Genomic DNA, 23710 nt, shown 5'->3' on the forward strand with positions numbered 1-23710 from the left:
TTGTCATTTAGGATCGAGGTCCTGTGTTTTCTTTCCTCCCTTAGCCAGTCCATCGATCCAGAACAAGTGGTTCTATTGTATCGTATAATTACCTTGACTAAGCTATCATCATCTGACAGCTGTCTCAGGCCCTCCTTCGAAGAGCAGAACCATAGGTGAAGAGGCCAAATGCTGAAATGACACTGAGAAGAATTGGAACCGGTTTCCTCAGACGAAGGGCTCGGGGGAAAGCAGATCCCCCAAGCACGACGGAGGCTAAAAGACCAAGCTCGACTCCATAAGGCTGCTCATTCTGAATGCGATAGCCACCAAGAGCGTCTACAAGCAAGTTGTTAACACGTTGACACGCTACGAGGAAGACAACGGAGGTAATATTGGGACTTACATAAAAATCCAACAGCACAGCCAGCAACGATCGAAGGAACAGATCGTGTGCGCGCGTATCCCATGATACCGCCTCCTGCGGTCAGAGCGCCGAGGATGTAGGCGGGAAGCTCAAGATCGTGGTAATTGACGCTGGCCTAAACTCGTTAGCCAACGAGCTGGTCAAGGCTATTATAGGGCTCATTACTAACCATTGTGTTGCTTGTATCCTTACTATCTGGTCTCTCAATAAATTTGTAAATTGTCAAGATGAAACAGCAACTTGTTCTTTTATGTCTAAGAAGAAGCTGCGGAGCTCTCGGCCATTGACGACATATTCGAGGTACGTACCTCGCAGTTCGTGGTGAGCGTGGGTCTAACCCCCGGATTCTTGGCTTTTTGTGAACCAATCATCTTCAGTTCACCTTGGAGCTTTCGTGTCCAGAGGAAGCTCCTCCTACTGCACTTTAAACTAACCAAATCCACCGACACCAACGTACGTACGTCAAACACTACGAATCAACCATCACCAAAGCTTCATAATATCGAAAGAAACTCCTACACCGAGCAAACAGCCCAACTCATTCAACAGACCCTCCCGAATTACAACAATGGCGGCTAAGAAGAACGTCCGCGATATCACCCCCTCGGCCCCTGCTACAACTCAGGCCAGCACCACCAGCGCTGGTTCAGTTCCTCCTCAACCTCAGCCCAAGCCCGTCACTATCGCCAAGAACGAAATCAAAGGGGAAGTTCAGTGGGACAAGGTAGTCCAGAACCTCTACAATCACTACGTCAACAATACTCCTCAGCGCATCAAGTTGGTTGATGCCTTTTTGGTCTTCCTTGTTGTCGTTGGTGTTCTCCAATTCATCAACTGCGCCCTCGCTGGCACCTTCGTGCGTCTTTACCTATGAATCTGTAATAGTTTATCAATTTCTAATGCTTCTTAGCCCTTCAACGCTTTCCTGTCCGGCTTCTGTGTGACAGTTGGGCAGTTCGTCTTGACTGGTATGTTACGACAACCGACGACCTCGAAAGATTATGGCTAATGATACTCAGCTTCGCTGCGACTTCAAACAAATGAGGCTGTCAAGAACGATTGCCCTTCAGTATCCCCCGAAAGGTTTGCAGAACTCAGGTTTATAAAGGAGGCCCAACACTGACTTTCTCCAGGGCTTTCGCCGACTACATTGTCTGCAGCTTGATCCTGCATTTCTTCGCCATCAACTTCATCAACTAGATGGCTAGTTGAATATTGTGACGCTGGTGGGATAGGGACCTCTTGAGGGCTACGTCGTACCCATCAGGCAGTGTACGATAAAAGACGGCAAATCACGAAATTCTTTAAAAGTTTGACCAATAGATCGGGAAATAGAACAACCAGTAAGGGGAATCATTCACATGTGCTATCTTGGCATAATCTCATTCTGCTTCACCACCACTGGCCTGAGTCTCCGGCTTTGGTGAGTCCCTTGGAGGGCCGCCTTTGGGTGGGGGAGGGGCTGGTGAGTTCCTAGCCGAAGGTGCATTGTCCACAGCCCGACTCTTCTCTTCCTCCTCTTTAAAGTAGTCATCCATCAGCCTGTTGGGATTGTGGCCATGGCGTTCCTTCTTCTTCCCAGCTCCCCTCGGCGGTGCACTCACCGGAGCATCACCTATCATCTGTGCAGGCACCAAAAAGTCTCCTGCGGGAGGGGCGGGCTCCGAGCCGCCTATCGCGGGAGTAAATGCGCCCTCGCTCTTCTCATTGGTGGCTCCATCGAACATCGTCTCGCCAGGAGCATCAACGGGCTCGCTCAGAGGAGGAGGTATCCTGTGAAGGGCTCCGTATCCAAGCACGCAACCCAGCGCTCCTTGGCCACCCCAATCCCTGCTAGGCTGTATTGTGACTTCTCTGGTGACATTGTATTCGTTGTTGTAGACCCAGATTCGCATCGGCCGTCCGATAAAGTCCTCGACGAGCTCGCCCAGGCCACCCTCGCCATATAACGCACCCTCAGGACTACCGAGGATATAGTCACTATATGGCAGAAGACCGGCGGCATCGGCGGGGGAGTTGGCGGGGACATCGAGAACGTGCCAGATGTTAGCAGCAAGGGCCAGCGGAGCGTATTGGAGCGAAAGACCGAGGGATGCAGTATCTAATGCAACAGGCGCATGGATCTCTCTCGTTCTTTGGCCCTAATTGTTGTCAGTAGGAGAGTTCAGAAGGCACAACGTTAATAGTTTACTTTTGCATTCCATAATCCCAGGGTAACTGTGCTGCCCGCGCAGTTTCTCACTTCCTGGCTGAACAAGGCTGGTTCGGGGTCCTCCTAGACTAGTTGTTAGCGATAAGGAGCTTAGAGGGCCTAGAATGAGCCGAAATACAATAGGTCTACCATTGATTCCAACTATAAAGTCGAACCAGGGTTCGATAGCAAGCTCCAGGTTGGTATTGCGCAGCACCTGGAAGCCGAAGGAGCCTCGCTCTTGTTGCCTCTGCTGCTGGACATCTCCGTCCAGGCGCGAGATGAAGCGGTTTAGCGCATTAAACATTGCTTCGGTGAGTTTTTCTCCAGATTTGTGTGTGTCTATTATTGCTGGGGATCAAGAGGGGCTGATGTGTTTAGTACTGTATCAGATGGAAGCATGTTCAAGGGCAGATCGAGCAATCGCAAGCTGTCACTATTACAGTGGCAGCCTTGCAGCGATGGCGTCTGTGCCAAGCCCACTAGTCTCCATGTGGGACATACTGTGGGGAGCTCATCGTCAGCCTCGTGCTCAATTTCAACCTTTGAGCTCTCTTCGACTTGCCCATGGCAAGTCAATGCATTCAACTTTTGAGGAAGAATGGCCGCTAGCACTTAATACAAAACCTACTCGTACTATCCTTCGAATCAAGACATGAGTAGTTCAGGGGTAGAATTGTCGCTGGACGACTCCGAGTACTCTATGAAGCCCGCTGAAGAGCTGCCTCTAACTGATGATTGTCACCACTATCAAGGAAAGCATGAGGTGCCATGGGATATTCAAAAGTGAGCAACTGTTGACTAGTTCACTTCTCTCGATCGTGCTAATATTGTCAGATACTTTGCGCAGCGATATTCGATCTTCTCATTGTACGACTATGGGGTTTACATGACAGACGATGCTTGGTTCGGTGTAACGCCCGAGCCAGTAGCAAAGTGAGCATACAATTCCTATACCTACCTCCTCAAGGCTCCGCTAACTCTAATCTAGCCAAGTTGCTCATGATATGTACGGCACCGACCAAAAGAAGCATATCCTAATTGATGTCTTTGGTGGCGCAGGGGGTAACAGTATTGCATTTGCTCTTTCTGAACGATGGAGTCGCGTTATCTCTATCGAACGCGACCCTTCAACCTTGGCCTGTGCCCAGAACAATGCCAAGGTCTATGGTATCGCGCCGGGGCTAATTACGTGGGTTCTCGGTGATAGCTTCGAGTATCTCGACAAGTTATTCAATCACGCAGAAGAACTGCACCCAAATCTAAGAGTAAGCCTTGACGAAACAGTACTGTTTGCCAGTCCACCTTGGGGCGGCCCCGGATACCGCACTGATGAAGTGTTTAATCTTTACAACATGCAGCCGTATAATCTTGACGATTTACACACTGCATACAACAGGCTGGATCACGCGTTGTTTCTACCCCGGACGAGCGATATTCGACAAATCGCTAGGCTAGCACCTCCTGATAGGAAAGTTGAGGTTGTTCAATACTGCATGGAGGGTGCCAGCAAGGCCCTGGTCGCTTATCTTCCAGGAAAATACTCGAAGGCCCGCCAGTGAAAGACGCTCTCCAAAATAAGATCACTGTCGCGACTCGCATAGCAATGGAACAAGTCTATGCCTGAGGAAGGGTGTTGCTGAGAGTCTCGGGCATTTGGTTGACGAGATCATGATGCTGTTGGGGGCAACCGTACTTATCTGTTTGATACCATACCTTGCCTATTCAACGGCATATTAATATAATTTGCAGCCCATGCAGACATCAATAGACCGTTGGTGTATTGCTCAAAAGGTGTATTATCCAGCTTATTCAAATTGCCTCGGTGATCGATATACAGTATATGTTGTACAGTTGACACTGTACCGTGAATGGTTGGTTTTGACTTGATCAAAACCTGTAGGAACCCCATCCACGCGCAGGAATTTTCGCATTGGGGCCCAAACTTGGCAACTTGTCCTACAGTGCCAAATACTTTTCATCATCATGGCCAAAGATAAAAAGAAGAACGCTGACGCCAAAAAGGCAAAAAAGGTGCCGTCATATTCTGTGCTACCGTGTCTGCATATGTCTTTGCCCCTCCATCAATTAATTACCCCTCCAAATATGACTGCCCCTCCATGCATCATGACATGTTGAACGTTTAACTAATGATCAGAATTAGGCTGAGAAAGCAGCCAAGCAGGCCAATAAGGGTGAAAAGAAGGCCAAGAACAAGGCCGCCAAGGTCGAAGGAAGTGATGCCGAAGATGTTGATCTTGATGAGGTGCTGGAAGAGTACCGAAGACAACAGGAGCAGTTCCTCAAGATCACTGAGACGGTAATTGATGCACCTCCGAGAGCGAGAGCTGCCTCAACCTTGATGGCTTCACCTCATGATAGCAATACTTTACTACTCTTTGGCGGTGAATACTTCAATGGCTCTCTCGCTCAGTTCTTCAATGATCTCAATATCTACAACATTAACAGAGATGAGTGGCGATGTGTAACTTCCCCCAACGCTCCACTCCCGCGATCTGGCCATGCTTGGACCAGAGCCGGAAACCCGAACCATGTCTATCTCTTTGGCGGGGAGTTCTCCTCGCCAAAGCAGGGCACATTTCACCACTACTCAGACTTCTGGAGGCTGGAGCCTGCAACGAGGGAGTGGACGAAGATTGAGAGCAAGGGTAAGGACAAGAGCCCTTCAGCTCGAAGTGGTCATCGAATGACGTACTGGAAGCAGTACATTATCCTCTTTGGTGGTTTCCAAGACACTTCAAATCAGACAAAGTACCTATCAGATCTCTGGATATTTGATACTGTTAACTTTATGTGGCATTCTCCTCAACTGCCTCCTGCCCAGCTCAAGCCAGACGCTCGCTCATCTTTCACTCTGCTACCCCATGAACAAGGTGCGGTTCTCTACGGAGGTTACTCACGTGTCAAGGCGACTGTCAACGTCAAGCAAAAGGGCAACAAGGGACCTAGCCAGGCTCAGCGAAATGTTCTTATTCCAAAGGTTCGTGAAGACTGCTTCTTCCTCAGAATCTCGCAGCCTGCCACAGACGCCAATCCCAATACTCCCCCGGTTGTTCGCTGGGAGAAGCGAAAGAAGCCTGCCAATGCCCCCAACCCTACACGTGCTGGTGCGACAATGGCCTGGCACAAGGGCCGCGGTATTCTCTTTGGAGGAGTGCACGACGTTGAGGCCAGTGAGGAGGGTATGGATAGTGAGTTCTTCAACCAGCTTTTCGCTTGGAACATTGAACGAAATCGATTCATGCCGTTGGGTCTACGAAAGCCTCGTCAGCAGAAGAAGACTGCTACAGAGCCCCGAGGCGGGCGCCGTGGTCGGGCTCAAGCAAATGAAGACGAGCTTCTGAGACAGCTTGCTGCTTTGGAGACTGGGGCTTCTCTGGATGACGCTGATGAGATCGAGCTCGCCAGGAAGGAAGAGGAAAGAGATGACGACAAGCCAGCAAGAGAAATGCCAGTAACCATGGAACCCCCGCATGTAAGATTTAATGCTCAACTGGCCATTCAAGACGATGTTCTCTATATCTATGGCGGAACATTTGAGAAGGGAGACCGAGAGTTCACATTTGATGATCTCTATGCCATCGATCTTGGAAAACTAGATGGTTGTAAGGAGATCTTTAGTCGACCCGTCGAAGACTGGATTGTAAGTGATGTCGAAATGGCGTATGAAATTTTGCTGGCTGACTTGAATCTCAGGAGTCTGATGACGAGGACGATGATGAGGATGAGGATGACGAGGATGAAGAAGACGAGGACGAGGAAGAAACGGGTCAGCAACTCTACACTCCCAGTAAGAGAAAGATGAAGCAAGATGAGGTTTCTGAGGCTTCGTCAGAGCCTTCATCGGAGCCTTCAACGCCCTCAGAAGACGATGAGACCGAGACCGCAGCCACTTCTGTGGACGACGGGCTGCCGCATCCTAGAGTAAGTATTTCGCATCCCCGCTCCAATACCATGAGGGCGTTACTGACAGAACAACAGCCTTTCGAGAGTCGGCGAGAGTTCTTCGTCCGTACATCAGCTGAGTGGCAAGAGATTCTGATGACGAGCCTCCGTTGGAAGAACATCCAGCCCGAGACACTAGCTATCAAGGAGATCAAAGCTAAGGCCTTTGAGCTTAGTGAGGAGAAGTGGTGGGATTGCCGTGAGGAAATTCTGGCTCTGGAGGAGGAACAGGAGGCTGCTGGTATTCAGGAGGTAGTAAGCTTAGCGGAGAGAGGAGATGCTGCGTCTGGTGGTGGCGCGAGAAGGAGGTAGTTAAGGCTGGAAGTGGCAGCTGTTATTTATATCAATCAATACGACGCCCTCTTCTGCACCCTCTTGGTGACCTCATATTCTGATTTTATGCGACCGCTACCTTGTCCTTTTCCCACTTATCTACTTCTTCTGTTGGTCAGTCATATACCATAGGAAGACCTTGCTATACCAAGGGGTTCCCCGAGCTTTTGGCTTGGTCTAACATCTTCTGGGCTTGAACGCCCCTGTATGCTGAGACTCATTGTCTCAAGATACAGCACGATAACAGTTCACGAGAATGGGAAATTATTGCCTTGAGCGTTTGCTGATAGTTTCTTAGTCACAGAGTCATCAACCTCCAGTCCTATTTCCTGAGTCAACCCCAACGCCACGCACGCCAATCCATGATCTCCTACAATCGCCTCACATCAGGAACACACACTACAATGGCTCCTCCACAACACCAGTGGGTGACCACACCGCTTTCTTGCCACGCGTCCATAGAACCAGAGCCGCAGCTCTCTCGATAAGTCAGTTGGGAGACGCAGCCATAGGCGGGTATGTAGCACCGCCAACGTCGACCTTTGGCTCGCACTCGCAGCGCTCAGCCTCCGGGACGTTGTCGATAACAGACTGGATATGGCTGCCGCAACCCCACCAGGAGGTCTTCTCTGTAGGCATTTTAGTGGCATTTTCTTGATATTGGATTCATGGACTTACTGCAGGTTCCGCAGGTGGCTTTCTTACACATTTTCGGGGCTGGGTATTCTGGCTTGATGGATATCGAGTAAGTTGTGAAAGAGGAGTCTGTCTATATCGGCTTCTCGGGGTCACAAGTGGAGATTGAGGAATGGAGAATGAAGGCTTTCCCCTTCCAGCATCTCCGGACACCGGCGATAACTAAGCCAGAGCCAATGATTCGTCACCGATGTATGGACTGTTTTGGGAACCAATTGGCATTTGAATGGGTCAGGTCAGAATCATGAGATACGCTACGCTTCATGGGAGAAACTCTTGGAAGACTGAAGCCTCGGCCTGTGATGTCATGATCATTCAAAATCGTAACACACTACTATCAAATTGACATTTCGAGGACGCTATTCTCCGTAGTTGAATAACAACCAAAACACGAACAGATTGATATAGATTGATATAGATTCACATAGTAAATGGAAATATGCTGACAACTCCTGCTAATGATCCATCCCCGGGCGCCTGGAAAACCACATCACAATTCCTCGCCAGCAGTCTTACTCACCAGAAGCTTGTTCTTATCAATCATGTCACTCTCAACAACTGATCGAATGAGAGTTAATGTCAGTTCCCTCCCTTTCGCAACACTCGTAGGCGAAGCATCGGCTGGGACATGAAGAAACAGGGCCTTTCTGGGCCTCTGCAGTTTCCACAGCTCAGAGAGACTTGAGTAATAGATAAAGTCGCACATGAAGTGGCCTGCATCTTCGGATATGCGCAGATCCGCCTCCTGTGCTTCCTGTCAGTATTGACACGGCCTCAGATCTGCTAAGCTTACCGAACTGTACCCCTGCCACAGAGGGAGTATTTCATCGAGATTCAGCTCCGTCTCAATCTCCTCTGGGAGGCCTCGCCAGGGCCAGTCATTCCTTTCTCTCTCTTCTTCTCCGTCTATGTATTCGCCATCGACATCCGGATGCTTGTACCCATCACGGTGACCTCTCCTCTCGATGGAGTAGAACGGTCGAGGACCAGCCATTCCAACGTGAATGACAATGTCAAACTTCTGTGGAGTGTCATAGAACGACGGCACAAGCCCTCTCACAACCCGGTAATTGACACGGATAGGCTCGGGATGCACCACGATGCGTACCTTTGGCAGAATCACAGCTGCATGCCTCGAGTTAGGGTCCTTGGCTCGCAGCGGAGGAAGATATGAGGGCAAGCTGTTGGCGATCTCCCATGAGGGGTTAACGGGGTACTGTTCCCTGAACGGCTATAGCATCTGCGAGTTAGCAGAAGTTGCACAATTCATATGACACTGCATATCCCGTCCAAGATGTCACGATCTTGGGCTTTGCAGTGCTGTGTGACGTCGAGCGGGGTGGTCAAGCAGGCAAATGACGCTTGATATGAGAGAGGAAGCAAGAACATACACCAAAACCTGTGACAAGCACAGTAATCTCATCGGGGTCTCCAATCTGCGAACCCATTATGCGTCGAGACTATATTTATAATAGAATAAACTAGCGACCAGGAAGATGGAGACAAGGGGGAGAATCTGGTCTTCTTGATATACTACCTGGTAGCTAGTGGGGATGACAGGATCATCAAGTTTGTCAACCTATAAATACCTAATAACCCTCCATGGGTAAGCTGAGTGAGAAGACATAGATAAAAAGGGTAAAGTCGGGCTATTGAATCCTAAATCAGACTTAAGCTGACCTCGGTTTTTTATTTCTCTTAATATCTGCTTACTCTTTTCTTTTCTTTTCTTTTCTTTCTTTTTCTCCTCTCTCATGTTTTTGGCCGAGGAATCACAGATAATTACTCTGACTTCTTCAACGGGAACGGAACAGGAATTGGACCAATGACATAGCAGCGTTTAACGTTAATTCGTTGCCAAGACATGCAGGCTGCCAAGTTCGGTATGGGTGTAGGGTAGCTACGGTATCAGAAACAAATGCATTGTTTGATCAATCGCAATCATTCATATGTTATTGGCTTATAATTAGTCTTTATGTATATGTGTTATGGCAATGTTAGGCTTCAAGGTTTAATAGTAGCAGGGCTTCCTTTCTGCTGTATTACACTGATTTATGACGACTGAAGCATTGCGGAACTTTACACGTTACGCTGAACCACAGCCTATTGTGGTCACTTGCATGCAGTGTTGCAAATACGATGGAGTCGAAGGGGCAATTCGGATGTACTGGAAGAATAGTACTGAGCTGAGTATATGTTCATCAACAGAAAGAGGCCAAAAGTTGGAACAATATGCCATCATCTATTCCATTCCAAGTACTCATGATTCTTGATAGACTCCCCCACTAAAGGTAGCCCCTCCATGCGGAGTTGCCCAAAACAGACACCTGGCCACCAAGTAACAGCTTGGACTCATCCTTTATAAACACCCTACATCAGAGCGACTGCAAACTTTTTCATGTTATACAAGTTAAGCGACACCGCGAGAAAGACATATACGTTGGAATCATAAAAGCCTATTGTGTTTTCGTGACAAGACAATCACCAAAAGCAACCTCCAATTCATTCCGGCAGACCCTGCAGCCACCACCTTGTTCATCCAGATACTTTGCTTAGAGGATACAATGGGATCAACTCCGGACTACAGCCTGCCCCCGCAGGAGCTTGCATTTGACGGGTTTCTCTTCGATATGGATGGTACCATCATCGACTCCACGGAAGCAGTAGTGAAGCACTGGGAGACGTAAGTGCAGCCGCACCCACCTCACGTCTTACGCGGCCAGCCCGAGTGAGTGACTAACCAAGCAAAGAATTGGGAATGAGATAGGCGTTGCCCCCGAAGTTATCCTTGAGACTTCTCATGGACGACGAAGCATCGACATACTCAAGATTCTCGCACCTGAAAAGGCGAACTGGGATTGTAAGTGATAAAAGCAACACCCCGGCCACAGCAAGCATGGCAAAGCCCACAAACACATAGGTGTTCATGGGCATGTCAGACGCAAAACCTCACTTGAGGATATATCTTGGCGGCCATGTATGTGCTGGCGAGGCTGGGCATGCCCCCATGTAACTAGACTATCATAGCTAGCTAGGCCGAGCGACCGCTGATCACTTCCCAGATGTACGTGACATGGAAGGACGTCTACCCAAGTACCACGGACACGAGGCTGTCGAGATACCTGGCGCCCGTTCCATGCTAGAAGCACTTATCGCCAGATCTAGCCCATGGGCGATCGTCACCTCGGGCACCGTCCCTCTCGTCACCGGATGGCTGCGTGCTCGAGACCTGCCCACACCGCCGTCGAATCACCTCGTCACGGCAGAGTCCGTCGAGAATGGTAAACCTGACCCCGCCTGCTACCGCCTCGGCCGTGAGCGTCTCGATCTGCAGGCGGAGGACGCCCAGGTCCTCGTCCTCGAGGACAGCCCAGCAGGGATCCGCGCAGGGAAAGCAGCAGGCTGCAAAGTTCTCGGCCTGGTGACTAGCCATACCGTTGAGCAGGTCATCGCTGCAGAACCAGACTGGGTCGTTCGAGACCTCTCTTCAGTCAAGGTACTTCGGAGCGAGGGCGGAAAGGTGACTATCGAGATTTCAAATGCGCTCCGAATATAATTGAGCCTCGGCATTCGATGCATCAGCGGAGCTCATGGTGGAACTGTGGTGGGTGGGTGAGGGCGAGTGAACGAGTGAACGAGTGAATGAGTGAGTGAGTGAGGGAGGGAGGGAGAGAGGAAGGGTGAGGGCCATAGAGCTGTGAGGGAGATGTGTAAAAAAACCACTTGATTTCATCATGACGATGGAACATTTAGCCAATAGATCCAGAGATGAAACTGGGATCGTTCCCTAGAAAAGAGATAGGCGAAAGACGATCGCCCTGAAAAGGGCATATTGACATCATCACTCTTCCTCTCCCTGGGTACATGCATATGTACTTGTTTCTTGATCTCATTTCCTTTGTCGTTCCCTGGATACTACATAGTACTGTATTATGGGGATGGAGATGGAGATCCTAATCACGATCTGGCACATGATGATCGACACGCCAAAGCGACACAGCTGAAGACCTGCAGATGAGACTCAGTGAAGATATTCCGTCAATGTGCTGAAATCACGCACCCGATCGTATCAAGGGAGACTCTGCAACAAAGAAAGGATCCCGGGTGAAGTCTTTGTCAGTTTGAGACATGACAGTACCTACATAGTACTCACTTATTGTCTGTCGCCAATGGAACCGTACCCTCTCACACTCCCATCTCCACAAAGGCAGCTCTCTCAAATGAGACCTCTCCAGTGGAAAGCCACTTCAACTGAGACGTTTCTTGGCCATCCTTTGTCCTTTCAGACATGATCTCTCGGCATCAATCTATCTTCTGCCTCCTCTCATGTCTAGTTGCGCTACCTGACCCGGGCGAAACATCTGGCGTCTTGCAGGCTAACGACAACCACTGTCAAGCGCGCTCAGCGGTCGCGGGTCTCCACGCCACAGCATTTACCTCAGCTATCGATTTAGCACGGTGAAATTCTTCAGGCCTTCAGCATCGGGACTCCGTGAACATGTCTCGGTTGTCGCCTGTCATCGCACCGTTTCCTCTGGTGGGTCTTGAGCCAAGTGGCCCAAGGGCAGACATACAGAGCCCGTCGCCCGTTGAAGCGGGGAAGAGTGTAATTTCGCACACGGAGAGTGATAGGTTGTGTATGTATGGCCAAGGGTATCGTTAATAATGCGAGAGATGGCAGTGTCAAAACTTTTCGCTTCCACTCTGCCTTGTCTTGTCTTGGCTTGGCCTACGAGGCCAAATTGACACACTACAAGAGCAGTACTGAGTCAGGAACATCGAAGCCCCTTACCCCTGACGCGTCTTGTTGGAGACAAACAAAGCAAAAGAGAGAAAGAAAAGGGGAAAGGAAAAAAAAAGATTGAAGACAATATCTTCTACTGAGTCTAGAGAGTCCACAATCAACACTCCACGCAGCGTGAGGAGCTCTCACGAAACCGCCGGTGTCGCAGGAAACATGCCGGCAGAGTCCCTGACCCAGATCTGTGGCGGTATCAACTTGGCGGCGTTTTCGTTCTATAATAATCAATTACTATCATCAACTACAGGTTCGCGCCGAGAGGCAGCGTACGGAAACGATTGTTCCCTTCTGGGAATGGTGGTCCAGTTCAAGTGGACCAAAGCAAGGAGACCAAGCTAACAAAAACTCTGTGTTTGTTTGAGGGAGAATTTGTGCCACGATAAGGCAGCAAGCAAGCATATGTTTGTTGTTATATGCAGAGGGGTCTGAGGCCAGCGAGGACGAGAATAGCATCAAAGATCTATGAAAAGCTCTTGTGAGGTTGGACAACATACCAAAGTGACAGTTGACAGGTGAGGTGACAGGAACCGCAATTTCGCAGTCTGTCGTACTGCATGGCATGTTTGCCGTGATTTCCGCACGCCGGAAGCACTCGGTCTATAAGCTGTTCATGCTTGAACAGCTGTCTTTGCCAGACTAATTTTCTGTGTTTTCGTGCCATGTCAGGGCTACGGGTGATTCCTGCAAGGTCCCGTACGCCCAGTGTCACTGTCGTGATAACTCTGATTCGCAAAGGGCGGGTAGTGACATGGAGGCTGACCCGGTGGCTTTTCTTTCCACTGTGCCACTACTGTCCGGAACAACTTCAGGCAAGGCGAAGGGAGTGGTGATTCGAAACTGCGTCAAGTCAACAAAGTCCATGGTGTTGTGATTACGACTCGCGAGCCCCCTGTCATTATTTTACTTGAGACAGGGGTTTCCCTGAAGGACCCATCATATCCCACCGTGGAAACAAAGGGAGATCTTCCGGTAGGATTCAACGGGATATCGAATCCGTGCGCATCCGCGGTGTCGGAGAGGGCGGCCAAGATAATAATGGCCATAATATAGGTAGGCAGGCAGGTAAACAGCCTAAGCAGCAGAGCAGAGTGTTCAGCTGGCAGGGGCTGGATAGTATCATAGAAGGAGGACGCCAGAATTCCTTTTCTCTCCCACAAGTTCGCTGCCATTATACCGCCCCGCGAGAACCCGGGCTATTGGCGCTTCACGTTCCTAGGCCGAGCACCAATACCCTGGAAAGTCATCCACTACCTATGCAAACGCCCTAGACGCACTCTCGATTTGGATCTTAGTCCGTGATCGTGGCTGGCTCAAATGAGATTGGATCCCCTCTAAGCTCGAGTGTCGTATCCAGCCACGAAAGACGGTCCAGATACCAACAAAACACATTTCTTTGTTGTTTCATGAATTTTGCTGCCCTTAATAAGAAGCGACGAATCCTGAAATGTTTTACACACCATCTTGGACTCCTTATTCCTGCATAAATATTTCCACTCCTGCTTTGTAAATGGCGCGTTTCGAGAACCGAAGGCTGGCGGCCTTTTCAGAGAGGAAAAAAGAAAGAGAGAATAAAAAAGGCATCATATCTGACATTGCAGAAGAAAGCACTGCCAGAGGGGACTGAAAAAGCAAAAAAAAAAAAAAAAAAAAAGCTCTTTGTCATATTGACCGGCCTTTGAGGCAGCCCCTAGAGCCATCATGTCTGAAAATTAGAGTAGAGGCCTTTGCGGTGCTCAGTGAGCGACAAGTCACTATGGCATATGTTGAAGACACGCCATGATAGGTCAATATACGGAGTATCAACAAGCTTGGTCGAGGCCCATGAAAAACTGTTATCCCCGGAGAAGTGTACAGCAGTAAGATACTGGTACCAGGACACCCTACCTAGACACGTAGTGAGCGCTATCCAAGTTGGTTTGGGGTCTCGTTCTGCCTTCTTCCTCCATCCAGTCCCCACTCTACGACAAGAGCTTGCTTCATTAGCTTACTAGAGAATCTAACACAAGTGTCGCTATGTGATGATTCAAAGTCTGATAAGCTTGACCCCAGCAGCTAGGCTACCAACGGCGGATTGCGTCGGTCGCTTGGACTGGTGAACTGCTGCTAGGTTATTAAACACATGGCACATCCATGGCTGACTCTCAGAAGAGATCTTTGCTCTTTGTTAGACTTGCTTTTTCAGTGCAGGCGGATTCCTGAGCTTTCTGCTTGATATCAGCGTTCGAATTGACCACGGCCGGCCTCACTGCAAGCCTCCCCCAGAAACAACGCAGCACCTACAGTACAGGGCTAAGCGCTAAGGTAGCCTGGGAATCCTAGAAAGGAATAGCAAAGACCGCCAGGACTCGCCGGCCACGTGTTGAATGGATCCGCTTCTGGCCTTATTCGACCAGACGAGAAACAACATGACCCCTGTTCGCCGTTCAAGAGCCCATTTCGGACCTATGCTTACCAGTCTCGTCGTTGGCATGCATGTATGCATGTAGTAGCTCGTAGCTCGATTCATCCATGATCCTGGAGCTCTGCATGTTCGACAGTGATTCCGGTTCAATATACCCTTACTGTTCATGACTCTGGCCATGACACAAGCGTATGAATACCTAGGTACAGCTGTGTTATTTGCCCGGCATCAAGGAAAGTTTTAGCACATTGATAGGTGAACAATTCCTCATAAAAACAACACGTTTTTGACTTTCAAAGCTCAAGGCATTTTTCCCTTTCCTTGACGGCATAGTTGACATCGAGGCATCGATCATTATATCATCGAAGTGTAGCCATTGAAAGTGCAGAGCTAGACCACCAGTTTACGATTAGTAGGCCGACCTCTTCTTAAGTTGCACCGGGCAGCCGAAGCTCATCAGTGAGAAGCCTGCAACTTAGTATGTAAGTTAAGTCACAGGCAGCTCTCATGACAAGGTTCAGCACCTTTCATGCAAAGAGGTTTGAAGATTCTCCAAGAGACCACCGGTTTACCGAGACGATGGGACATGGGGATTAAGTTGAAGCTAGGCCCAAGCCCCAGTGACAGGGGCATCGGATCTGAACCTTCGCTTGCTTGTTGTACGAGTAGGCCACGAGTGCTCCAATCGTTAACGTGGTAGATTTGCCACGGCCTAGAGCTTTCCAGAGGACTGGTAACTCTCGCTAGGACCTCTAGCAATCCAACCCTGCCTCTGTTCGGCCGCCCAATACCCAATCCTCGTTGAACCTGTCCATCGATTCTGCGGTGCTGAATGCTGTTATACAAGATGCCGTACTGAAGGATCATCAGTAAATCATGATTGCATCAGGAGTCGATCCGCACCCCAGATACATATGTATTCGGTGAGCTCAACACCTCAACTTTCCCCTCTAAAAGCTTGGTTTAGTCCAACTGTTCAGTTTCGAGGACCTCCTGAGAAGGGTTTTTTTTTCTTCCTCCAGGGGCAGAGCTCGGTCATGATCCATTCTCTAGCCGTGCTCAACGGGCATGGAGTGACTTGTTGGTACTTAGCGTAAGGTAGGTCTTCCAAGCCAGCCTCTGCCCCGTCTGCGCTAAGCCTTGGTTTCTGCGGGCCTCCTGGGGGGCGCTAGCACGCTGACCAATCGCAACTTTGCACTCCGCAGCAGATTCTAAGACATTGTCTCTGATGAGGCAGCCGTTATGCTTGCTCAACGCTCAAGGCGGACGCCTGATAAGCACTTTCAGATAAAGCATCAAAACGGCGACGAACTAGCCCTGTTATTAGTGCTCCTGGGTAGATGTTTAAATCGTACGTTTTTCTCACTCGAAACGTCGCCTGTATTCCTGCACCCCTTGAAGTCGTAGGAAGATATATGCGGGCCGCGGATCTAGTGCCCGGACGTGGTAAGCGAAGGCAATATCTGATAATTCTGAATCTCAAGTAAACAGCGACCCCGAAAATGCTCGGATCTGCTTCTGACCAGGACCTCTTACAAGGGTAACCTCGTGCCAGGCTGCCAGCGGTCTTGTCTGAAGGACGACCAGGGATTCATGCAGCCTGTGGTCGGAAATGCATATCGACAAGGGTACTATACTCGATTCAGTACGTGACGTCCTCAGTATGTAAGTGCCGAAGACAAATTGGGCTTCAGACTTGTAATCACAGGTCGAATGGGAACAGTGTCCCGCGGGTGTTTGTGTGTACTCAGCTGGGAAAGGATTGTGTCGTAGCAACCACCACGGCTTCCTGTTTTGGCTCGATTGTGCTTAGCTACTGAGCAATGTCGCTACTTATTTAGGTCGTTGTTGACGACAACAATCAGACAAGCAGTTTGATGACGGTTCAGAGCCGCAAAGTCGAAGTGACCCGTCCAAAAGTGATCGACAAGATCGGCCCCTGCCAGTATCGGGACGGCTTCTTCCCGACAGCAAAGACCATGTAGTCACTTTCAGATCGCTTCTGGAATCCCAGGCCCTTGACTTTTCTTGTTGGAGATTCCCCGGTGTCCTCTCTTCATCGGAAATCACCGCAAAGTGTGTAGAAGCTGCCATGGTTTCCAAAGCACTCTGAACACTGACGTTAATGCACAAGGTATCGTAGTGCATATACAGGCTCTGGAGTACATCGTATCCGAGATCCTGGTTTTCTGTCAAGTAACCCCCGCACTGAAGAGCTAATCATTTCCTAGATCAGTATCTGGGGGCATAGTGGTGCACATCTTATGTAGATCATCCGCCAGGAAAATGCCTGCAACATGCACAAAGCATATCAAGAAAGATTTTGATCCTCGTTCGCAAGCAAAGAGCCTCCACTAAAGCGATTCGCGGTCTGCGGTGAATCTCGACGAAGACAACAGCAAGAAAGAAAGTGACGCGGTCTCCCACAAGCCGCTCAGGCGGGTGCAGGTACATACATACGAGTTTGCTTATTAGTGAGTCGAGACCGTTCTCTTCGGCTTTGCCGTGAACTTCATTCTGGCTCAACCCCACCCCGTCGTACCTGAGAAGTGGAGGTGCTGTGATGTTGAAAATGAGTGTGCGACCCACTGCACCGACACCGTGGCCAAAGTCCTGAGAATATCAGTTTGACATGTTGATAATAAACAACAAAATCAGTCTCTCAATTTCAACTTACTCACGTGCGTTGCTCGAAATGATCAGCACTATCAGGACTGAAAACTTCTGTAGATAGCAACCTGGTTATGGAAGGACTCCGCTGTTTGGTTGTGGTAAATAACTTTTGGCCCCGTATACCAAGCATTCGTAGTCGGGCCCGTGTAACTCTCATATTGGTGCATTTTCGTCAACGGGAAGCACAATGACGGTGCTACTGTGCTGCGATGCTACACTCAAATTCGTTGCTTCGATATATCATTTCCGGGGTCCTAGGTTTTCTAGGATAGGCACCGTGCGCTCAGCGTTGGAACCCTGCCAGTTTTGGAAAGCTTGGTTTGTTTCCATCCCTGAGCAGTTGCGTTTCCGGTGACCCGCCTCTGGCGAGACTTACAGCTGGCCTGAATTGTCGCTTATCCATGCCGTTGATTCGTACACTCTGGCTGGTGACCCCATCGTGGGCTAGGATCGACTCGCTGGCGACTACATACATGTCACAACCATGGCTGGACAGGTTCTTGAAGCTTGAGAGTCGCATCCTCCTGGCCTCTCAAGGCCGTTGACAGACACATCCCCAATCTCTTTGTAGTGCCCTGGCGTCACCTTCCTGCAGGTGCGCAATTTGCGGCCGGGCCCGCTAATGACCAACCGCTCACGCTCCCTCGCACCCTCGCACCCTTTTCACATTTTCACCGGTCGTGGCGTGGCTTGTAGCGCTGAGCGAACTTCACTTGGCTTGATGACATGTTTGATATCAGAAGGCAAAGATAGACCAAACAGTGCCTGTATGACAAAGTCGGAACAGTCGTATCTGCCCCAGATGTTCCTTGTAGACTGGAACTCGTCACAAAGACACAGTGTTCTCCTGAGATTGAGAATGCAGAGAGCCGACTGAACCACCTTGCTGGGAACCAGAGCGCACTACAGACGTAGTGTTCAAGCCGCTTACACAACTTCACGCAATCCCTCGTCTTGCTGTCGATCGTACCACGCCTCTTGGGGACACACCAAGTTGCAATGCCCGATATAGACAGAAGGGGTTGTACGCGAGGGATGCCTACGGCGAGGAAGGATGTTCGGTTGTAGCACCACTCAGAGCTGTCATTTGTTTCGACTATGCAAATGCGCAGAAGAGGATTTACATGGATGTGAGAATTGGCAAGCTGAATAGCCAAGGTTACATTCGCCATACTATGTATGCACTCGACGTTCTTCAGCTCTGCAAAGCGATGGCAAAGATGAATATCCAGACCGAGTCGGGACTTTCCTACCTGCAGTTCCTTGTGCAGGGGTGGTACGTGGATTGTTGAAGTATCATCTAAGTCGTTCGCCGTCAAATGGATCAGTCTGATTTGGGGAAACTTTTTGACTCGGCGACTTGGATGGTCACGACCTGCTTGGTGTGAACAACCTCGATGGCAAAACTAACAAACAAGGCTGCAGGATCGCAAATTCTCTCCGCAGGGCTTGGTCGCAATTGTCGATTTGGTGTGATGTGATAATGTGGTTGCACAGCTAATAAATGAGCTTATTATGCCGTCCGCCACCAGCGGATGTGACAAAGACAACGTCGTACAAGCAGGACACTCAATCTGCCATTTGATCTTTGTGTGCCATGATGAAGGACATGAGGTGATGAATATGTGGACTTTAGCTGGACCAATGTGAATTGAGAAAGCCCTTGTATGCTGAGCAGAGAAGCAAGCGCCAAAAAGGCAGACTACAGTCACTTCCATTCGAGTTAGGAGGTAGGTAGGTTAGTAGGTACTTGGATATTGACCTACCTGCCTTAGTACCCTTTGGATACTTTTGAGCAATCACGGAGAAGGTGGTCGTGAAGTGGCAAGCTGGAAGCTAGAAATGGAAAGCATAATCTGTTTTAGGATAACGTCTTTCCCTCACAAGCCCGAGTAGGGTACGGCGTAAAAGGTAAGTCTTTCGGGGTATACCTGCCTCATCTCACCTCCCAGCTCGTCGGGACTACATGAAAGAAAGCCCAGTCCAATGGCAGAGGTGCGCTGACAGGGCATGATTGGCTGGGGACTGACGACTTCAACAACTACAGCACGCTGCAAGCGCTGGGCCGGTCCTCGTACAGGGGGCTTAGGTACGATCTACTTGCCTCTTCACGATACCTTCCGGCCCAATCTAAGACTTCTGGACTTCTCGGGCCCGGAGCTTATTTGACTACGCCGACTCAATTCGCTTAATTCACAGCTCAACTCATGCATGAATGGCCTCACGGAGCGATTGCGTGTTATCGCCGACAATTGGCATTTCTGAGGAAGCCAGGCCGAACACCAAGCATCTGGACCCAAGCATCACATATGCATCAGAGAAATGGACATTATCTTGATCTGACTGAATATCAGCCCTCATTCTGGCAAGATCATCTTTTGTTTAGACTTCTGGGCAATGCTAGTACGATACGAGATGGTGCGTCTCACAGAGTCAATCACCACCTAACATGGATGAGCAACGGTGAAAGGCAATGTCAACGACAACGAAAACACCAACAGTTGGCCGAATGAGACAAGGTCAAGGCACAGAAACTGGAGCGCGCCGCCGCCCTGGGACCCGGCCCTACCAACTTGCATCAACCCCTCGAGCTAAGTGCGAGATCCAGCGCGGAGTCCACTGTGGCAGCTCTTGCATCTTCTTTAGGCGTAGGTCCACAACAGCTATTCCCTTTCACAGTCAAGACAGGCGAACGCAGGACCCGCTGACCCAATCCCGCCAGAACGGTGACTTCAAGCCCTCCGAGGGAGGCTTCGGAGGGATAACAGAGCTGTGGATCAACGAGCGTGGACAAGGCGCCGCCACGACGGCAGCACAGGCCGGCGCGGAGCGCTCCCTCCTTTGCGGTGCCCACTGCAGCATGTAGGTGCCCTCAAGGGCCCCCGGCGCACGCCTAAAACAAAACTCTCGCGTAGCCTTGTCGTTGGGAAGGGTGGACAGGGGTTGAATGCAGGGATGAGGTCGGTGGGCGAGCCTCCAGCTCTTGGGCCCGCAGCCCGGAACCTGAGCCCAAAGTTGCTCTAGGTACCTGGCCAGAGCACAGCAACCTAGGTTCTGGTGCTGATTCTTCGCGTGTGTGCCTGGAGCCCCTGCTCTACCCATGACAAGACATCTCGCCGCGATGTGATCTCCTCCCCCGGCCATGTTGGGATCCAGGGGTCTGATTGCTTCTTTTCGACCCCAGCTCCCTCGGGTGAGAACCCACACGCCATCTTGCAGACAGTTTACCATGACGGGCGAAAATGACTGCCGGTGTTTTCAAGGGCTCCTCAAGCTGTGTACAACGTGAAGAGGTCGTTCCCTTCTTTTACCCTCGCACACCCCTCCAAATCTCCATCATTGCTTTCCCTTCCGACTAAGAACCTCCTTCGTCTACTTCATCCTTAAGAGGGCAGTTTGACTGACATTTGTCTCACCATTGCGGTACTCTTCTCGCTTGCCTGGATTGCCTTGCCTTAACAACGGTTCTTCAAAAGACGACTTGTTCCGCTACCTAACGCAACTTGATCACCCACGACCTCCTCACTCTCTTTTCTTCTATTTGATATTGCCTAGCCAGTCTGACCAAGTCACTCTTTACTTGTAATCGACAAGAAATCGATCTGCCATTCGTTCATACGCTTAAGATATCAAGCTTTACAGAACCTGACCCTGACTTACACGCGGGTCTGCATTCTTCATTCCAATCATTACCACCAACTCGCCTGTTACATTCCTGAATAAAAGCCAGTGATGGAGAACATGGGTTCATACCACCACCAACCCCAGTGGTCTGGCTGGGGCTACCAGAGCGCTGCCCACCAATACCCCAGATACTCTCAACAACTACCAAGTTATGCGGCTTACCTCCCTGAATCAATGGAGCTTTACAATGCTCACCAGGGACATCTCCTACATCATCACCAAATGTCTAGAACAACTGAGACAAAGCCTCGACTCTCTAAAGAGGAGGTCGAGATCCTCGAGACCGAGTTTCAGAAGAATCACAAGCCCAACAGCACTACCAAGAAGGCACTGGCTGAGTCTATGAGAGTAGACAATGCCCGTATTAATGTCGGTGTTGAATCTTGAGACACCTGTATCGAAATTACTAACAAACTCGCAGAACTGGTTCCAAAACCGACGAGCACGGGAGAAGAAGGAGAAGAACATCCGCGAGTACGCGGCGAAACAGAAAATGGACAAAGACACAACTTCCAATGACTCTGGTGTTCACTCAGACGACGACCATCTCTCTGATCGGGTTGTTTCCAGCGCTCCATTTCCAGCCCCTCGCCCTCTCAAAATCCGGTCGACAGACGTATCAAGTCCTGAGCATGAAAGCGAGAATGATGCTAGCCACTCCGATTTTGGTGTCGGCTCATCCCCAAATCTATCTTCTCAGCCTACACCAGAGCCTGTACCCGTATCTCTCAACGCCTCTCTGCCCTCTTACAGTCAGTATCCTCAGTTGATTGTGCCAAACGAGGATGATGAGCCTACCCCTTCATTACCCCAGCAGTGCTTCCCTCGCCTATCTACATCCCCTATTCAGGAGCAATATGTTTACTCCAGCAACAACCTTGCTGTGGACCACACTAGTCAGCCCTCTATGGGTCTGAAGCCCTCCCCTTCGATGGATATTGCATCTCGTCGAAACAGGCGCCCACCTCAACTTGCCATCAATGCCTCCCGCAGTTACTCAGCAAGTGGTCCTAGAACTGGATTCGACATGGGAAGAAGGGCAGACGCTGGCCACTCAATGCGTCGTGTTGCTTCCGCGACTGGCGTTGGCCGTATCAGCAAACCCTGTGGTGGCCCGAGAAGCCCCTATTTCGAAAGAAACCCCGAGGCTCTCATGCAGCTTAACCGCTCCCCTAACTTCCAGACTGCTGCAACAATCGCACCACCCACCCCCAACACACCTGTCATAGCAAACCAGCAAGGCTTGTGCGAGGCCACTCCGGCTAGCTCTGTAGCATACGAAGAGAAGTACCCAATGGATCTTGCCGTTCACGACCCAACTCTGCGTACTCCACCCACTACACCGGGTGTCATGGATCAACTGTACAGCAACGAGTCTGTATATCAGGTCGCCGTGGCGGATGAACCTCTAGTGACACCAGGACTGGCGCCATACCCCAGTGAGTTTGAGGTTCCTGGTACCTCAAGCCAAGTGCCCAACTATGTTTCACAGGGGTGCTCTAGCCAGCCCCAGACCCCTTCTTATGGTGCCCCAATGGGGCCTACCTACTTTGGCTTTGCTGGTGGCAACGCTGAGTACAATTGGTCCGACGACGCCTCATTATCGTCACATTCATCGCCTGGACAAAGTCAGCAGAGTGTCAATTTTATGAACATGACGCCCTCCAGCTTCACATACTCGGACAAGTAAATGTCCAAACATGGCCCAGACACGGGTCGTGACACACCGCTATCAGCACCAACGGCCTCTTGCAACTTGTACACAACAGCGATTTCTTTTCTATTTCATCGAGGGCATTGTACAGTATAGACACAATGTCTTCACAGCAGCAGAAAATTGACGATTGTCAAAGCTAGTAACCATTGTTTGTTTCTCTTTTGTTACTGTCTTTTCGGTATTTTATGAATGAATACAACGGCATCATACCCTAATGTAATGGGAGGGACGGCACTGGCTGGCGCTCAGGCATGTACACAGGGAGCGGAGTTTATTATGATCACGGAGGATCAGCTACTACGGAAATGGCGCGAGATCTTGGCCGGGAGAATACCATTCATGGAAGGTACCACATTGGAAAACCTCAGTGCCATGACCGCTGGAAAAGTTGGTAGCACATGGAGAAGCACTTAGGAAAACGCAGGAATATACTTCAATCTACAATTCAATCAAACTCATCTCTACATCGCATGAGTGACTTTGTTCAAAATAAGATAGTATGTTGCAGACACTTGGTAGTTATGGAGTGGCAAGGCCTCCATGGAGTAGATGCAGTCCTGCGTGGACTGGCCACAGGTATGAGGATGTTCATAAAACTGAACTTGAAGTAGCGAATACCAAACTCGTTTACGGAGAGCCCATAGACGGAGAAAGCGCAGCGCACACCCCTGACGATGCTATGTTGTTTTTAGACCCCAAGGTCGTGAACCTAAAAGCATTATGGTGGTGTCCTACATTCCTGTCCTGTAAAGTTGTGGGTTCCCAAAGCAGTAACAGATCGAGTTCGAGTTGAATGACGCTATCCAAAAACCTTGTTCTTGACCCAAACGAACAATGAAAAT

At 49.9% G+C, this 23710-nt stretch overlaps 10 protein-coding genes across 10 annotated transcripts; 6 read left to right on the plus strand and 4 right to left on the minus strand.

Moving 5' to 3' along the window:
• Nucleotides 1–124: 124 nt before the first annotated feature.
• On the minus strand, nucleotides 125–578 carry FMAN_04319 (uncharacterized protein; the record flags this gene model as incomplete). The annotated part of the gene is made up of 3 exons (XM_041828985.1): nucleotides 125–318; nucleotides 386–521; nucleotides 576–578. 3 exons carry the CDS (start codon nucleotides 576–578, stop codon nucleotides 125–127), a joined length of 333 nt encoding a protein of 110 aa, XP_041679794.1.
• A 396-nt stretch (nucleotides 579–974) lies between these two features.
• FMAN_04318 (uncharacterized protein) lies at nucleotides 975–1606 on the plus strand (the record flags this gene model as incomplete). Its single annotated transcript, XM_041828987.1, has 4 exons — nucleotides 975–1262; nucleotides 1317–1374; nucleotides 1426–1489; nucleotides 1540–1606. The coding sequence occupies 4 exons, from the start codon at nucleotides 975–977 to the stop codon at nucleotides 1604–1606; spliced, it is 477 nt and encodes a 158-aa protein (XP_041679795.1).
• Nucleotides 1607–1788: 182 nt separating this feature from the next.
• On the minus strand, nucleotides 1789–2904 carry FMAN_04317 (uncharacterized protein; the record flags this gene model as incomplete). The annotated part of the gene is made up of 3 exons (XM_041828988.1): nucleotides 1789–2547; nucleotides 2598–2681; nucleotides 2737–2904. 3 exons carry the CDS (start codon nucleotides 2902–2904, stop codon nucleotides 1789–1791), a joined length of 1011 nt encoding a protein of 336 aa, XP_041679796.1.
• A 348-nt stretch (nucleotides 2905–3252) lies between these two features.
• Nucleotides 3253–4159, plus strand: FMAN_04316 (uncharacterized protein; the record flags this gene model as incomplete). Its single annotated transcript, XM_041828989.1, has 3 exons — nucleotides 3253–3383; nucleotides 3435–3533; nucleotides 3589–4159. The coding sequence occupies 3 exons, from the start codon at nucleotides 3253–3255 to the stop codon at nucleotides 4157–4159; spliced, it is 801 nt and encodes a 266-aa protein (XP_041679797.1).
• A 424-nt stretch (nucleotides 4160–4583) lies between these two features.
• FMAN_04315 (uncharacterized protein) lies at nucleotides 4584–6875 on the plus strand (the record flags this gene model as incomplete). Its single annotated transcript, XM_041828990.1, has 4 exons — nucleotides 4584–4631; nucleotides 4762–6261; nucleotides 6315–6542; nucleotides 6600–6875. The coding sequence occupies 4 exons, from the start codon at nucleotides 4584–4586 to the stop codon at nucleotides 6873–6875; spliced, it is 2052 nt and encodes a 683-aa protein (XP_041679798.1).
• Nucleotides 6876–7385: 510 nt separating this feature from the next.
• On the minus strand, nucleotides 7386–7605 carry FMAN_04314 (uncharacterized protein; the record flags this gene model as incomplete). Its single annotated transcript, XM_041828991.1, has 2 exons — nucleotides 7386–7525; nucleotides 7575–7605. 2 exons carry the CDS (start codon nucleotides 7603–7605, stop codon nucleotides 7386–7388), a joined length of 171 nt encoding a protein of 56 aa, XP_041679799.1.
• A 477-nt stretch (nucleotides 7606–8082) lies between these two features.
• Nucleotides 8083–9040, minus strand: FMAN_04313 (uncharacterized protein; the record flags this gene model as incomplete). The annotated part of the gene is made up of 3 exons (XM_041828992.1): nucleotides 8083–8337; nucleotides 8386–8823; nucleotides 8984–9040. 3 exons carry the CDS (start codon nucleotides 9038–9040, stop codon nucleotides 8083–8085), a joined length of 750 nt encoding a protein of 249 aa, XP_041679800.1.
• A 1116-nt stretch (nucleotides 9041–10156) lies between these two features.
• FMAN_04312 (putative glycerol-3-phosphate phosphatase (glycerol-1-phosphatase)) lies at nucleotides 10157–11148 on the plus strand (the record flags this gene model as incomplete). Its single annotated transcript, XM_041828993.1, has 3 exons — nucleotides 10157–10275; nucleotides 10343–10452; nucleotides 10655–11148. The coding sequence occupies 3 exons, from the start codon at nucleotides 10157–10159 to the stop codon at nucleotides 11146–11148; spliced, it is 723 nt and encodes a 240-aa protein (XP_041679801.1).
• Nucleotides 11149–19940: 8792 nt separating this feature from the next.
• Nucleotides 19941–20333, plus strand: FMAN_04311 (uncharacterized protein; the record flags this gene model as incomplete). Its single annotated transcript, XM_041828994.1, has 1 exon — nucleotides 19941–20333. The coding sequence occupies one exon, from the start codon at nucleotides 19941–19943 to the stop codon at nucleotides 20331–20333; it is 393 nt and encodes a 130-aa protein (XP_041679802.1).
• Nucleotides 20334–21208: 875 nt separating this feature from the next.
• On the plus strand, nucleotides 21209–22841 carry FMAN_04310 (uncharacterized protein; the record flags this gene model as incomplete). The annotated part of the gene is made up of 2 exons (XM_041828995.1): nucleotides 21209–21520; nucleotides 21573–22841. The coding sequence occupies 2 exons, from the start codon at nucleotides 21209–21211 to the stop codon at nucleotides 22839–22841; spliced, it is 1581 nt and encodes a 526-aa protein (XP_041679803.1).
• Between the last annotated feature and the right edge of the window lie 869 nt (nucleotides 22842–23710).

This window comes from Fusarium mangiferae (genome assembly GCF_900044065.1).
Source record: "Fusarium mangiferae strain MRC7560 genome assembly, contig: FMAN_scaffold003, whole genome shotgun sequence".
Lineage (NCBI taxonomy): Eukaryota > Fungi > Ascomycota > Sordariomycetes > Hypocreales > Nectriaceae > Fusarium > Fusarium mangiferae.